Genomic DNA, 17994 nt, shown 5'->3' on the forward strand with positions numbered 1-17994 from the left:
AAGTTTTTTGAAAAGGGTGATTAATCATAAACTTTTATCAAGAATATTTGAAGATTTTTTTGTAATGAAACGAGTTGCTAATTCAAATTGAGTTTCTATTACAATGTAATAACTTTATTGTGCATGTATTATGTTGTAAAAAAAACAAAAACCAGATTGTTTGGATCAGCTGGAAATGGTAGCAAATGCTGCAGTTTGTCTGAAAGCACGAAAACAGTTGATCTCTCGCCATCACGGCAACATCATGATAGGTTCCCACCATGATGGCCACATATAGTGATCTTAGAAATATCAGTGATTATCTATTGTGATTGAAACACCCGTGATCCTCCCCTACCAAAACGTACTTTCTACACAATGACCTAAAAAGAAAACCAACAAAACAATGTTGCTTAGCCATGGGCTGTTGGCAATTAATCTATAGTTCCCAGTTCCATATTAACTTGCAATCCACAGACATTTTCTCAGTCATTAAACCTCATGTACGGTTTTGGCTTTTCTCTGTGGGCTGGGTATCCTGGTTATCATTTCAAAACACACAGATTTTATTTAAATCAAAATGAAGTCACCCTTTTTTCTCCAACATGTGGTTTCAAGGAACTCTGGTAAACATTGCTTGGTCTCTAGCTGGTTATTAATTTCATCACCACTTATGTGAATTGAACTAAGCCACAGACAAAACGTGTTTGTTGATAACTATGTTGAAGAGATTTTAAAAGCAAGTGATGCAATTAAATTTGTCTTTATAAGAATGGTAGCTACTGTTTTCCCATTTACATAAACTTTTACTCTAAGCATATTTATTCTCCAACCATATTATTATTGCATGCAGTTTGATAAAATTATCACAATACAGGGTTATTACAAATGATGTTCCTGATTTTGATTATAAATATTAATGGGTTAATTTGTTTCAAGACTATTTTAGTTGGTACCATTGGAAAGAAAAACTCATAAATTTTCATTTACATTGGTTTAGGTGCATATCAGCTGTTTGTCAAGTCAATTGTTGTAAGTGTTGTGTAATGGCTGAATTTGAAGGCAGGAAAGCTTTTTGCCAGTTGGAATATTACATTAACCAATCTGTTATTAGTGTGCAACGACACTTTAGAACTTAGAACCAGGTTTAACGATTATCCTCCTAGTAACCACTATATTGGCAAGTGACAGTTGATATTTAAGAGAAATGGCTGCATTTGAATGTTACTTGTGGTAGGGCTGAACTTAACAATGTGCTGCCTGAGATATGGAACGAGCTCGGTGGTCCGAATAATGACACACCCCTGAACTTTCCTACAAGATCTCCGGACACCCCCTGATTTTTTTCTTGTGGGGACACATCAAAGATAAGGCGTACACACCACTATTATCAGATAGCATACTTGAGATCCAGCAACGGATTACCAATGCTATCGAAACAATAGACCTAGACACACTTTTCAAAATCTAGCAAGAGCTTGACTATTTTATTGTCATCTGTCATCAGAAGGGGTTCCCGTATCGAGCATTTACAGTTCTGTGTATCTGTGTCGAAACTTTTTGAGTTTTTCAAAAGTTGTAACCATTTTATTTCTTTGTATAACAAATTTAACTATATTTTATGTATGTATGAAATCATGAACATCATTTGTAATAACCCTGTATATTATAAACAAATATTATTTGTAAATTTGTTGCTAAATTCTAAAGCGCTACAGTGTAACAATTCTGGAGATAACAAAACAGCTGATTATTAGTCATCTGATAAATGGACAGATGATATGATGTCCGGTAGAATCGTCCATCCTGCTTAGAGATCACTCCAAATGGACAAGTAAGTTTTTCCTTAAGTAAATTTATCAAACTAATTATCACAAGTATTTATTTCAATTACTCGTATCGCATTTCAATGTGTCTTCCCTCAAATCATCGTAGAACCACAAAATAAAAAATTAAAATTAGAAATTAATTGTCTTTAAATAAGAATCAGATTGCACAATAATGTGTAGGGGACCATATTCAGAAGGACCAAAAGAGATGCCAATGCCATAGGGGGGAAACACTTTGTAATATAGTTTGTGGTATTGCAAAAATAAAATTAAAACTTTTTCAACACAATTGTATAGATTTAGACTTATGCTATCTCATATTTATTATTTTCTCAAAGGTAAAGAGTATTTTCTAAGAGTTGTTAATTCTTGGGACTATTGTATTATACTTATAAAATGGTTCACGATCACCTGCATATAGTAATCCTTTGTTGGTGTTTTGGCAGCTAGTTTCGGTTCTTATAAACCATCATCAGGCATAAAGGTGTCACTGGTGTCAGGTAATCACTTCATTTGATGATCGTTAACAGAGTTCAATAAATAAAACATGCAAGACTTGAACAAAACGCGAAAACATAGAGAAGACATAAGGTTACAAACAAGTTTTGTATGTAGAATTGTGGTCTTCTGGCGACGACCGTGTCAAAAATGATGAATCACTAACACTCACCGACGTTTCGGCCTCGTTACAGAATGCCATCTTCAGGGTGACTTGACTCCGCACAGATGAAAAATCAAGTTGAGCTTACAGCTGGGCGAGATCGCAGGTTATATCTGGAGGGGTGGGGGTTAGACCTCCCAGGATAGAGGGGCTGACGTGTTTACTGTCCACGTGTTTTCCCCGGCGTTCGCTGACCACTGTAACCCTCGTCTCTCGATACTTCCAGAACTTTCCTGAACACACTTGACTTTTATGTTGATTAAAATTGGCATCCAAGTGTTACTAAGATGAAATCCTTGGTCTTTGTTGAAATTGTCAGTGTGTTTTCTAATTTCTATGGCTTCCAAGATCTTCCTTTCGTTATAAATAGAACTGGAGGCTAAGAATTTGACATTTTCAAAATCAATTGCATGTTTTGTAGTAAATGAATGTTCTGCTATATTGCTGAATTTTCGACTTTCAAATTTTTGGTGGACCTTATGTGTTCTCTTATCCTAGTTCTGACTAATCTTCCAGTTTCTCCGACGTAGTGTTGTCCACAGCTACATTGCACGTGATATACACCTGAAGTATGCAATTGTAATTTATCTTTCACTGGACGGAGCAGCTGCTTAATTTGTTGGGGGCTTATAAATAAATAGTTTTAATATTGTACTTCTTCAAGACTCTGCCAATCTTTTCTGTTGTTCCTTGTATTATTCGTTTTGAAATATCACCCCTAATACTTTGCAATTGCTCGAATTCGAGCAACAGGTGCACTAGTCATTTATGTTCTTCTAGTCATCCAAGTTTCCGAAGTGGTGTTCTTAGAAAATACTGTAATAGTTATCTTATAACTATTATTTAACTATAATCTTTAACATTCATTATTCAACCACAAAGACCAATGTACAGTAACTGATGGATTAGATTGGCAATTGTATTGAAATTTAACAAACAGCCAAGTGGGCTCAGTGTTTTAGACCTAAAATAATTAATAAAAAATAATTAAGTTACTAAATATTGAGTTTTTTAAATTTTTCCCAGGTGGATATGGATTTTTCTGGCGTTTTCTCTACATATTAGCCACATAGACTGCAATGCTGTCTGTACACGATGGAAAACGTAAGTGAAACCCTTGTAGCAACAAACCTGCAATCCAAGCATGTTTTCAGTGTCTAACTGTTGTTTTTATATACATTGAGGAATATCAGATTTTAATTATAGTTTAGTCAATTTAGAAATGATTTTAAACTAAGTAAATTTATAAATATAAAAAATTACACAAACTCAAATAGCCTTATAATAAGCATGTAAATAAATGGAATTAAATTATACTCTTTTTACCTGAAACTTTCTAAAATACCAACACCTCATACTGATGTATTAAGGTCTTATGAATTTAATCTAAAACTCCCTGGTTATGCGAATCTGTAACAATTTGATTGCTATGAGGGCCGTTTTGTCGTATAAATCCGCAGTCCGCTTGTACGCCTCAACGAGGCTCCACGCCACGTACTGGCATTATTTGTGTACGGATTGACACAATTTGCAGCTCTGTAACTAACTTGTATGCTTTGCTGTGTGTTTTTAAAATGTTATCAAATCTCCCGCTGCTTAGTTAATTTTCTGTAGGAATGAGGTCAACTCCTTTTGATTACTTTTTCCAGTTGACAGATGAGTATGAAGAGAAGTGTTTAGATGTAGAACACGTGCACAAATGGCGTATGTAGAATGTAGTAGTTTGCCAAAGGTCATATAGGTTTGCATTATGGGGCCAGTTGGCAGCGCGCACGTTTCCATCATGACATTGATTGAATTTCAAGATTCTTTGCTTGCGGATCCACATGTTTCAGACTTCCAAGATAGTAGTTCTTGATATCCGTTTAGACATGTCCCCTGGTCTGGCTATCTCTCTTGTTCATTTACATCAATAATTACACTCAACTTTGGTTGCTGTTTAAAATGAGATTGACAAACAACAGCAGTCTCACTGCACCTAAGAAAACATTGTGTAAAGGTTGAAGACTACCTCCTAACTCCCTTTGTTAGGTTTATACTCAATGCCCATATGCACGTTTTCTATACAAAAACATTTTACTCACATCTGTCAACTGGTGATGAATTTCAATCATGGTTGACGATTGAAGCCATAGCATTCTAATCACAGAATGCCATTTTTACTTGGCAGGAACATGAATCTTTATTAAAAAACTTTTTTAATTATGTGACAATGCTGTATGCTTTATAGGGTTGGGAACGGGCTAAATAGTAGTGGATGAAGAGTACAATGTTGGTATCAGATTCGGAATAGGTTGCTTGACTACTGCGAAAGCTTGATGTAGACCCTAATTTACTTGTGGGCAGTTTCCACTCAATTAGAACATAGTCCAATGAACCAATCAATGAGAGTGTATTTCCCAGTGGCGGCGATAAGAAACCTCGGGCCCCCCCCCGCAAGTTTGTTCGCCGGGCCCCCCTCTCCCAATGATCTTTAAAAACATTTTCCCATGTATTACTGCCTAAACTTGCAATTTTGCAATAAACTTGACGAGGCATCTCCCGAGGCGTCATTATTGTCTTCCATGATCGCGGCAAAATCGTAAATACTTCCCGTAGTCATAAGTCATGGAAGAAACATTACCATAGTTTACCGTGATTGCAAATGCAACCAAACCTATTACTTTATTAGATAGCAGCATCATCGTCTCCCGCGTTCACGGCCCAATCTAATATCACGGCCTAATATCTCCCCGCGACCCGTTGGTGGTGACGGGTAAATAATTTTTCCGTAATCGCGGCTAAATCCTAGATATATCTCTCGCTAAAAAAGAAACGTCATTATTGTCTTCCGCAATCGCGGCAAAATATTGAACATCTGAGGCCGCGGAGACATCGTCATCGTCACCCGCGGGGTAATGTTCTCGTCGATATCCGCGATCGCGGCAAAAGCTTAGGCCTAATCTTTCAATTTCGTGAGCGTGATCCTCACGGATATAAAAGCTTTTACTTTTAATTGTGCATTATTGTATTGAATACTGAGAAAATCGGATCATGCTTGATCAACACAAAGTCAAGCTTGTAGTCCAGGCTCTGCTCGGCTCAAAAATCGACATTATAGGCCTATTATAAAAATCAACCGTTTCCAAAGCAACCCGATTTTGAACCGATCTGATTTGGCCTGAGGCCCTTAGGTAAGTAGCATTTTTTACCTGACTCGATGTAAACACATCTTAAGTGTGAAGTAAACAAATCTAAAGGGCAGCCTCCTAATAGTAAGACATGAAATGAAATGAAAATCCTTCTTTAGCATCAATGAAAGAATGGAATCATTTATAAGCTAGTGCAATAGCCCTAGCCACCTAGGTTAATTTGCCGATTTGGTTGTAATAAAATTGTCAAGTTTATTTAGTCGAATCAGCATAGAGGATGCTCTATGGTGTCACCCGCTGGGGGCAAGGAAGATTAACATTAATGTTTTATCTTCCTAGGCCAGAGGCCACATTGGTTATAAATAAGGCCCTATTATTATGCAACCAATTTTGACTGCGCCTTCACACAATCCACGAGGACAGTTCATGCAACCCGCATGACTGATGACAATTCTTTTACTTAGGTTGGTAGATAATTTATATCGTTCGGTCAAGTAATAGTGTTGGTTTAGCTGTTGTAAACTACTTGAACTATAGGTTTGAACAAATTTTCATCATAAAAATGTATTTTAATTCTCATAAATAATGTTATGATAGGGGACCCGTGTGGCTGAGCCTGTCACACTATCGTGGGCCCGTGTGCCGGTAAAATTTACCGAAAATCCCGGTCAAGGCTCACGGGCCCCCCTGCACTGCGGGCCCGCTATCGCCGCCACTGGTATTTCCAAGTTGTATTAGTATCCTTTAGTTTTCAATACCCTACTATGAAAGTTGACATGAAGGTTTTCAAGAAGTTGTCTTTTCATTTACGATGGAAATCAGTATATAATTTTACACTACACTCTGTCAGTGTATTCAATTAAATTTGCTATTAAAAACTGGCTTCAGCGATTTAGCATTAAAAGGTCTAGACTTCTATTAACATATTGTATAGTGCAGTGCCGATGATTAACAAAAAACCTACTGCACTCATTTTCAGAATATACAAGACAGCAAGAGTGTGGCGATATGAAGATGTTCTAAAAACTGGTACAAGGAGATGTGGATTTTTGTATCTTTCCCACTGTTCATATAACTATTGGGAGCTGGATCATGTCCCACATGTTAAGGTATAATTTACATTACACTAAAAGTCAGAGGTTCATCGTGTTAATTCCTAACGATTCTTTGACAAGTCATTAACTAAATGGCTAAATTTTCTAAAACTACTCGTAATAAACTTAGAACTATTTGGCAAAAAAATTTGCTAAAGGACAACAAAATTGTATGGCAATTTAATAAACATAATATACTTTAATAAAATAAATAAATCTTTAATCCTTCAGGGCCTGATTAATATATTTAAACAAAGAATTTAGCGTAATATATTTTAAATACATTTAGATTACTATTCTTCGTAATTAATTGTTCAAATCTAAACACTCCAAAGACTTGATTCTATCACCCACCAACGCAGGGGTTCAGAACTCGGACGACAAGTCTCGAGGTATTAAACAGGTAAGTTCTGGTGTTTGTTTATTCACAGTACGTTTTCACCCCTATAAAATATGAGGTACAAAATATAATTAATAAATAAATCTATAAAATTAATTGTTGTTTGATAATCATATTATTTTTTCCAGACTGTTGAAGATGAAGAAGTAGAATACTACTGTTGTGATGGGTTTCGCAAAAATTATGCTGGTCTCTGCAAGCCAATATGCTATCAAAGCTGTATCAACGGGTTTTGCTCAGCGCCAAGTACATGTAGCTGCAACTTTGGTTACTCATACAAGTCTCAATACGTCTGTACTCCAGTGTGCAGCAAACCTTGTCACAACAGCATCTGCTCACATCCAGAAACCTGCTTGTGCAATCCAGGATTTGTAAAAGATGCTTCGGACAAGTATACTTGCATCCCGTTTTGTTCGAAGGGGTGTAACAATGGGAAATGTACCGGACCCGAACAATGCACTTGTAACGATGGCTACAAGGAAGATCAAGAAGTTTGTAAACCGATTTGCAGAAAAGAATGTCAAAATGGAGAATGCACCGCACCAGAAACCTGTTCATGCGTGTTCGGATACAAAACTGACCCTATGGATAGATACAACTGCACCCCCGTTTGTAGCCAGCCATGTCAAAACGGAGTTTGTTCCCAGCCTGAAGTTTGCTCTTGCCACAGAGGACATGAGAAGGTAGATCAATATTCTTGCAAACCTGTGTGCTCGAAGGAATGTCAAAATGGAGTGTGTACAGCGCCAGAAATCTGCACTTGTAACAAAGGCTACGAGAAAGAAAATGACTACATTTGTGTTCCTATCTGTTCCAAGAAATGTGAAAATGGAATCTGTAGTGCACCTGAAATATGTAGTTGTAACGCCGGATATGAACTGGATCGCTCAGATGTCTACGTTTGTAGACCAGTCTGCACTGGTGGCTGTACAAATGCTAACTGTACAGCACCTGAAACCTGTTCATGTTTTCAAGGCTATGAGAAAGGTTTGGATCCATCAAAATGCAAACCAGTTTGTGATCAGTGTGTCTATTCAGACTGTACTGCACCTAATGAATGCTCTTGTCACACTGGATTCGTTAAAGATGAAATAAGTCCTAATCGATGTAATCCGTATTGCTCCAAGAAGTGTGAGAATGGATTTTGTTCTGCACCAGAAGAATGCACTTGTTATGAGGGTTTCACCAAAAGTGATGCATATGAATGCATACCAGTTTGCTCAAAATTGTGTGTCAATTCTGAATGCACGTCACCAGAAGTCTGCACTTGCTGGGCTGGCTATGAAGCGGATCACCATGACGAATACTCCTGCAACCCAGTTTGTTCAAAAGAGTGTATATTTGGAGAATGCATGGCACCTGAAATCTGCAATTGCTTTGACGGATATATCCGCTCTGATGATCCTTATATTTGTGAACCTCATTGTTCTTTACCGTGTGTGAATGCCAACTGTACAAAGCCGAATGTATGCCAATGTCTGGATGGATATAGGAAACAAAGCGAACATATTTGCGAACCAGTTTGCTCTTTAGGATGCATTAATGGTAACTGTATTGAACCAGAAGTGTGTGAATGTCTTGCTGGGTATGCTTTCTTCAGTCCTTATGTTTGTGAACCGGTTTGCTCTGAATGCCAGTTTGGCTCTTGCGTTCTTCCAGAAGTTTGCCATTGCTGGGAGGGCTATGAGAATCTAGGAAATGAATCTTGTGTCCCAGTTTGTCAAGAGGATTGTGTCAACAGTGAATGCTCAGCTCCCAACACCTGCACTTGTATAGAAGGGTTTGTCAACTCTACTGGTAATTCAAGCTACTGTTCTCCTTATTGTTCAAGAGACTGTGTTAATGGTAAATGTGTAGATCCTGAAACTTGCGAGTGTGATCCAGGCTTCATAGAGAATTATGAAGATTCGTTCACTTGTGAGCCATACTGTTCTGAAGATTGTATTAATGGAGTCTGCTCTGCTCCAGAAACTTGTAGCTGTCTTTTGGGTTTTGAAGGGTCAAGCAATTCGTCCAACTGTACTGATGTAAAAAGCTCTTACCACCAGTGTTTTGCCACAGGGGATATTTCTATATCAACCGGTTGCTCGAGTCAGCTTATTGTTCATGATTTGGAATGTCCTTTATTCAAAATTTTGATAGCTAAGTATGTGCAAAAGTCAAGTCAAGCTATTTTCAATCTAACTTGCTTTTTTAACTACACATCTGAAGATTCCAATGATATTGTAGAAGTAGAATGTGTAACAGAAGATTTCAAGCATGATATAATCTCCCCAGACTTTGATATTTTGTTTCATTCAACCGCACAAGTATCAGAAAACACTGACTCAACATTCTGGAGTGAAACTAAAACGGCTTCTACTACAGATGTGGTATCTACTGAAGAGTTTTCTGAAACATCTGAAGATTTCAGTACACTTAACTACTTACAGTTTAATAGTATGGATTATGAAGAATTGAAAATCAAATCGACAACAGGAGAATTTACTAAAACAACTGAAGATTTTGGTCCATCGAACTACTTACAATTCAACAGTATGGATTATGAAGAATCGACAACAGGAAAATTTACTAAAAGATCTGAAGATTTCGGTCCATTGAACTTCTTACAATTCAATAGTACGGATTATGAAGAATCAACCATCGAATCTACAACAGATAATGAACAAATGATGGTTGACAATGTGACTGCCTTTGATTTTGATAGCACACACGATTATTATAGCACATATGACTTTGAATATTTGAGTACAAATGATTATCAATCTAGTGAGTTTAGTACATATTCAACGCAAATTACAAATACAGAGTTTCATCAAACCAGTACCAAAGATTATGTTAAGTTGGCGAAGTTCACTCTCAAAATAAACAATGTACCTCTGATTGTAAAAGAAAAAATGACTGAGGAGTCCTTTGAAGAGTTCCTAAAGATAGATAAACTTAAATCTGATTGGTGTGTTCGTTCAATTGCAACATTTGGGTGAGTTTCTTTTACTTTACATTTTACTTGCGCCTTATAAGACTGTTAGTACAGAGTTATAAGTATAAAAAATAGCTATTTACATTACAAGTGTAGTAAGAGCGTTTTTACATCACGCAGGTGAATGTTGTGCAACGAGTGAAAGCGAGTTGCATAATTCACCGAAGTGATGTAAACACGCTCTTGGGTAACGTGTAACGTACAAGATTTTACCTGACCCGACAATATACAGGAGGTTACGAGCAATATGCTTCATTATCCATTTCACTCATCTTCTAACAGTAACGTTTATTTACAAACAAAAGCTAGGTGAGGAAAATTCTTCAAGGCATAACAATAAAATTCAAGCACACAGCTGATTTCTAGTGTTGAACGTTGTTGGCTCCATAGAGGTATATTTTTTAAGTTATCCACTCAATGTTATTTAAATGGGTTTCATTACCCCACCGAGTGAGTTTTTTTCAACTTTACATCACTCGTGAAGTGAGGAAGTTGTATACATCATGCTTGGGATAGGGAAGTTTAACATGGCGGGTTAGGTAAAATATATTATTATAATATCTATTTAGGTCCGCTTAGTAGATCTAATTGAACCAAAGAGACTTTAAAAAGAAAACCAAGTGGTTCATATAAGTTTTATTTCTATACTCAAAAATGTGTGTCTAACTTTTACATAGAATCACTTCTGCCCCTTTATACATTTGCCTATAAAACATTTCAAATAAAGTAAAACATTAGTATTAGGTGCAATAGATTGTCATTAAGATTAAAGAATAAGAAGGTTTAGATTATGTTTAACTCTTTTGTTGTTGTAATGATTACCAATAGTTTGACTGGTACATTTACCATCTTTTCTTTTAACAAGTGTTTATGTTGAACAGAGATTCCTGTGGTGGGAGTTTTGAACTTCAGATTAGTTTTGGAAAGTGTTTCAAGGCTCCAGTAAATTTTGTGGATTTAGGTAAGTTTCGGTCCAACCAAATTAAGACTATTTTCATGTTTAAAACTGTATTTTAGTCATAATAACACATTTTAGGTAGTATCTTTGACTATTAATACAACATATTGTAATAGTCAATGGTAGTATCTAAGTTAGATCTTTTTATCCTCAGGTCAAAACAGATCCTGCTGTGATGGAGGACATCAAATTTACATTTTGCCAGCTTTAAAATTTGTCAGCTGATTATTATGGAGATAGTTTTCATTCATTAAAAATTAAACTTGTCGACCTTGTTTTTTGTGTGAAAAGTATAATGTTGCATTGTTCATTTTACTTTTGACAAAGATGTCTTATAATTTAGGAGTGTTCTGTAAGTAAACTTAACTGCCCTCTAATTTCTATTATAAATTCACGTTTTACAACAGCATAGACTAAAGACAATATACTTTATTTACATGTTCATTGAATAACAGTATAGTGTCATAGGATTCACAGGTTCTTTGTTGATTACAACAACTAATCATATTTAAAAGAACTATAAGTCATGTTTGGATGAATATTATCTTTAGTCTAGAAAGATCTTTCCAGCAGCCAGTCTGTGAGTTTTTTTTTTTGGAAAGAGGCTGAATTATTCAGTTATTTAAGTTGTCCTGAAAGGAGGTTAAAGTATTTAGCTCCTTTATAGGATGGTTTTCTTTCAGTAGGCCAAGTTATAGCTTGTAGATTGGAAGGGTGAAGATTGTTTCATGTCCGGTGTTGTGTTGGTTTAGGTCCCTATGTCTAGTTTATGTTGTTTGTGGAGAGGCTATTGCATGTAGAAACATTAATAAAAAGATTTACAAAAGTGCTCTCATTGCTGTTCATTACTTGCAATTTAATACAAAGTCAATCATAAAGGTTGCTTGATGAATAAAAAAATAAATTATGTACGTCTGTCCTCTCTTTTGCCACCACCTCAGATGTGTCTATTGTTTTTAACAACCCCCTATTTGAACTATTTTAGCGAATTTCCCATATAGGGAATAAGCTATTACCGTAGTACTCATGGTAAGACCTGGACGCGGGACCGATTTTGTTTTTCGTTTTGAGGTCCCTAGAGGCCAAAAACACCATCCGTTCAAATTCATATATATATATATATATTTATATATATATATATTTATATATATATATATTTATATATATATATATTTATATATATATGTGTCCGTTAGCACGATAACTCGAGCAAAAATGATCCGATTTTGATGAAATTTGGTACAAATGTGTAAACCTACGTTTATTCGAACGAGTTCGCGATTCAGCATGATCGGACCATGGGAACGGGGGTTTACGGGGGGTTTTATGGGGTAAAAATAGGTTTTTCCCATTTTTGACCCAAAAAACATAAAATTTAGCAATTTCTTTCCAAACCATTTTGTAGAGCTTAAAAAAACAAATAATTTAGTATATTGAAGCGTTATTATGCGCCTAATGGTTACGGAGAAAATTCCAAAAAATTGTAAATTTAAAATTCCCATGTTATTCTTATGGAGAATAAGTAAACTGTTGTAGTTTGCTTGTTTATGAACATATTTTGATCAATTTTGGAAAATGTTTTTATTTCTTACTAACTATTAACATTTTACAAAAAAAACAAAGTTTTACCCTCCCTGATGCAGCAAACCTAAGTACTTGTTCAACTAATTCTATTTAAATCGGGAATAAATGTTATATTTTTAAGTAGACATTTCAGTGTAAAAATCAAATCAGTCAAATGGAAATTCGCTTAGTCTGCAGGTTTGCTGCGGCGGGGGTATTTTGTTATTCCTTCAGGGTTTGTACTTTCTTGTTGTGACCACCGTAAAGTTTTTTTTTTTTTTTATTTGTGGATTTCCAGCTTTGGCTGGCTGAGTTTTACATATCTTGGTTATGATTTTGGATTTAGGATATAGTATTTTCACCAAGGAGGGGATCATATTCTAGATCTTAAAGGGTTTTGAAATATTTTTCACTGATTGTGATGGAAAATTTCTGCAATTATCCCATGGATAAAATAGTTCAAACTACAGTACACAAAAGAGTTGGCTGTAGTTGAGAAACTCAATTATAGAGCTAAATTTAGTTTTTTAGTCAAGAGGCTAAGATTGAAAAATTATTCTAGTAATAATATAATAATAATAATAATAATAATAATAAGTAATAATACATGGTATTACTACATGGTATTGAGTACTGTATAACTATTTGAAAGTTTGTAAACTTTTTTATCATATACAAATACAGTTGTTACAATCATCTATCAGACTATCTTCGTGAATAGTCATTGAATAGTCATTTATTCAGTCTTTAAACAATACATTATTGCAATTGACGTCGTCATTATTATTGTAAAAAGATATAAGATGCAATACTTATAATTAATAAAATTTGACATGAAAATTCCAAAATATAGGCTGCCCTTAACCGCCGTGTGGTAGTTACCAATTATTTACAATGTTTAGTACATTTTCATCCTCATGTTGCAGATCTCTTTGCCGAGATGACCAAGTCTTATTGGTACATACTTCTGTCATTATTCCTTCTGACCTTTGCAGTTATTTACTTTTCAATTCAAAAATGCTGGAAAAGGAACAGAAAAGTGGACTACATGATGACAGAGTTAGAGGAAGGTAATCTAGAAAACATTCTATACTGCTGCATACATTATAAATGCATGCTATAAGCTTATACATACCATGCATTTAACAGTCCTATTAAACTGCTTCCTAATTACTGGTTTTTATATACTTAGCCTAACAAAAAAATTTTTCTAACAGAAAATTAAGACTTACTTGTAAGAAAACCCATGTTACTCATTGAATAACTTCTATGCAATTATTGCAATTAGTTGTAAAAGACTTTCCATTGACATTTGTACAACTTTTCTCTGACTTGGCAAATTGATTGTGTGTGAGCTCTTAAATAATCTTATATATTTAAAAAAATGGTTTTTCTTTTCTGAGTTCGTTTGGATCTTCTACCCGACTGATTTACATGATTGAGGCCTCAAATTGAAGGTATGCACGCACAGATTTGCCATAAAGCATCGGCATATATTTATCTATAATCCAACTCGGTGTACGCGTAAACGAAATTTGCTCCCCATGTATTTCTTATGGGAGTTAAATTTGGTTTTTCTTTGCCGAGTTCGTTTGGCTCTTCTACCCGACCGACTTTCATGATTGAGGCCTCAAATTGAAGGTATGCATGCACAGATTTGCCATCAAGCATCGGCATATATTTATCTATAATCCTACTCGGTGTATGCATAAACGAAATTTCCTCCCCATGTATCTCTTATGGGAGTTAAATTTGGTTTTTCTTTTCCGAGTTTGTTTGGCTCTTCTACCTGACCGATTTTCATGATTGAGGTCTCAAATTGAAGGCATGCATGCCAAGTTTTCACATAAAGCATCGATAAATATTTACCTTCTATATTACTCGACCAAAACATATAATTTTTTTTCTAATTCTTACATCAATTTAAGTAGCTTCACTTGTACCTTCACCGGTTATATTTGTATAATCCTATATATTTTAGTCTAAGAACCTTCAATGAAATACTGGCTTTCATTTAAGCTATTAGTTATTCAAATCGGAGGAGTTTCAAGCAAACGCAAGGTGAAAAACCAACATAAAAATTGAAATGTATTAAGATTGAAATAATTGTATGAATTACAGCTGTGACCTGAAACTATATTTTAAGCTAGTATCATAATAACTTTCAGTTAATACTCAACTGATCTACAATTTTCAGAGATGAAAAGAAGAAGATTGCCGGAGAAGCATGTCACACAAGAATCAGAGCTGTAGTGTACAAACCAATTTTTAAAGGTCAACTTTGCCTCAATTAATCAATCAATCAATCTTTATTTGCTGTAAGATACATAACATATCATTGACAAAGTATGTAAGGGGTTACAGTTTTCAGACCAAGTCTTTACATAAATAACAAAATATTCTTATAGGCTAAATATTTACAATACATAAATTCATTACCTCATTACAATTCACGTCAATTAGAGTGTCAAGCAGAATGCGGGAAGAGCAAATTGTGCATTCACACTAAAATTTCCCTCCCACCTTATATGGTACAGTCATAACAAAAATTAATTGTCATTGACATAGTCATGGTCATAGTTTATTCATAAGTATACATAGTAATACATGAATTGCACCAATAAAGTAAAACTAATGCTTAAACTAAGGTAACCATTTTAATTATTCTAAAGAATATACGGACAGGTCTATAACTATTCCTTGACACTTTTTTAAAAAAATTACTGGGGGATTCTTCCGTTTTAATTTTGAAAGGGATGCATTAAAAAAATATATGCCCTAAATTGACAGTCTGTTTGAAAGCTCTTAGTTATAATTTCCAATTACAAAATTAGTTTTGTTGTGTGAATCATAGTTATGATTGCTTAAATTAATTTAATGATTAAAATTTGTTTTTGTAAAACACTATACAGTCAAGAACATATTATAAGTCATACACAGTGAGGGTTCTTGAACTTCTAAAGTGTTCTTTTCTTTTGCTGAATAATTGTTAATTTTTAACATAGCTCTGATAGATTGCTTCTGAATTGTCAACATTTCTTCAAGACTCCTTTTAGAGGTAGCTCCATATATACTATACCATGGGATAAAATATGGGAATAATATATATTTTTTAAAACTTCAATACTGCATAGGATTCTTTGGAAGAAAATTGAATTTATTAAATATCCCTACCGGGAAGCGAGCTGGTCTAGTGGTTGGAGCGCGGGACTTCGGTCTTTAGGTCCTGGGTTCAAATCCGCCAAATCACCAATGGATTTTATCTTAGTGATAATGCCACAACCCCTAGGTCTAGCCTGAAGTAATTGTGAAAAACAATTCCGGGCTCGTGCATAGCGTCCTAGGACAAAAATAAATCCCTACCTCTTGTGTTTAGAGGTTTGAATCTCAATTTTGCTGGGAGCTTTCCCCTCATCTTTCCCTAAATGCCATCCTAATTGATCCTAATTTTTTTTATGTACCAACTTCACAGCTAAGCTCTAGCCTGAAACTGTTTTACATATTACTTAATTCAGATTAGAGTAGAGGGTCAGACATAATAGATGAAATTCATTAGTGATTGGAGGGATTTAAACCTGGGACCTCGGGCTCTGAAGCCTACACTCTACCACTAGACTGCCTCTCTTCTAGTTCTAATTGATAGTATAATCTAAAGCTGTGATAGTTGTCAATAACGTTCCTAACTTTGTTTGGTAAATGATTACCCTTCTAATGTCAAGTAGTGTTCTATTTTACAAGTAGTACATTGGATACAACTTTTGCACAAACAAATCAATCTATAAAATTACCACTTATTTTCACTGTCAATTGCATTTAATTTAATTAATGAATGAGTGGACACTTTTTGTATCGTGATACATTTTGAAATTTTGTTATTGATTATGTTATTGTACTATTTAGTTCAATACTATGTATTTTATATTTTGTTAATTACAGTGTTTTATTTATACCAGCATTTGACTTACAGAATTAAATTGATTAATGGTTTAGCAATTGCAGTGCTAAGCTTGTGACATCCCAGTTGATTTAAACTTACTAGTGCATAGTTTTATTGCAAGGACTCAACCTTTTTCAAGAATTATGTTAGTAGGGATGAGGTTTTTTTGTAACCTCTTATCACTCATAGCTATCAAATGAAACCAATATGTAATACAAATAAAGATAACAAGTTTAATTAGCTCATTAGCTTAAATTACTTCAACGAATGTTAATTAAAGAAATGTTGGCTATTTATCAGTGTTTTAATTAAAGTTCTTTCTAAATTCACATTCATCTCGGTCCCTTTGACATTTTAATTACTTCTACAGCTTTATTTGAACAGTTTTTTGAAAAGGGTGATTAATCATAAACTTTTATCAAGAATATTTGAAGATTTTTTTGTAATGAAACGAGTTGCTAATTCAAATTGAGTTCCTATTACAATGTACCTAATAACTTGTTGTGCATGTATTATGTAGTAAAAAAAAAAAAAAAAACAGTTGAATCCCAATTTAGTGATTTTACGTCTAGAGGAACATACTGATATGTAAAAATCTGTTGTTAAATGCACAATAGTAAAGTTCACAAACAAATACAAAATTTAATCTGTGAAGGAAGAAAGAAAGATATAATAATGCCTTTATTTGTGAAAGCATTGTTTCTGCATTAACATATAGATTTTTAGATACTTCAATATTATGTGTTAAGTTCCAAGCAGCAAAGGAAATTTAATATTTCATTTAAATGAATTATTGCAAGAAGGCCTTTTAGGATACTTTTTAATTCCAAATTAATCAAGTCTTTAATTTAATAAACTACAAAAATAAACAATGTTCTTATAGTAAAATGTTATTGTTTCTAATTTCTATAACAGAAATAATATATTTTTACAAAAGATCATAATTTTATAACAGCTAGCAATGTTTCAAACCAATATAAAAAAGTGATGTTTGGATGAAACTAAAAGATTAGTTTAGAAATGCAATTGGATTTTTGGATGATATCTCGCTTTAATTAAAGTCCAATCCTCTCTGGGATTATTGATATCGCAAAATGGGATTTTAATCCACCCGGTTATTTTGTTTTAGTAATACTTAGGTTTAAAGTATTAAAGTCAAATATCTAAAGTACCAGGGCCTGAGCATTGTTCAGGGGTGTTTAATTTGTTTGGGACGTTAAAAATATATAACGTCCATAATGTTTGATTTCCAACAGATTTTTGTTTTAATTAAACACAAAATGATCTTATAAAATACGGACTAAAACTTAATAATATATGCTCATTTGAACATGAAGTGTTGGTGCTAAATAAACTACAACATATTTTGCTCAAACGATTGTCATCTTAAAAAAAGTTCTTCAAAAACCATTGTAAATAAACACATCAACCCTGTACGAAGGACGGGTGCTCTACTAGCGCA

At 34.4% G+C, this 17994-nt stretch overlaps 1 protein-coding gene across 1 annotated transcript; it reads left to right on the forward strand.

Moving 5' to 3' along the window:
• The first annotated feature begins 1774 nt into the window (after positions 1–1774).
• On the forward strand, positions 1775–16445 carry LOC129000188 (multiple epidermal growth factor-like domains protein 10). The gene is made up of 7 exons (XM_054427135.1): positions 1775–1813; positions 3496–3573; positions 6580–6709; positions 7223–10074; positions 10956–11035; positions 13522–13665; positions 14793–16445. Exons 1-7 carry the CDS (start codon positions 1806–1808, stop codon positions 14846–14848), a joined length of 3348 nt encoding a protein of 1115 aa, XP_054283110.1. The 5' UTR covers positions 1775–1805; the 3' UTR covers positions 14849–16445.
• Positions 16446–17994: the final 1549 nt, after the last annotated feature.

Source organism: Macrosteles quadrilineatus, unplaced genomic scaffold (assembly GCF_028750875.1).
Source record: "Macrosteles quadrilineatus isolate MER2022 unplaced genomic scaffold, UCM_ALF_1.0 Scaffold_8__2_contigs__length_117827958, whole genome shotgun sequence".
In the NCBI taxonomy this organism is placed as follows: Eukaryota; Metazoa; Arthropoda; class Insecta; order Hemiptera; family Cicadellidae; genus Macrosteles; species Macrosteles quadrilineatus.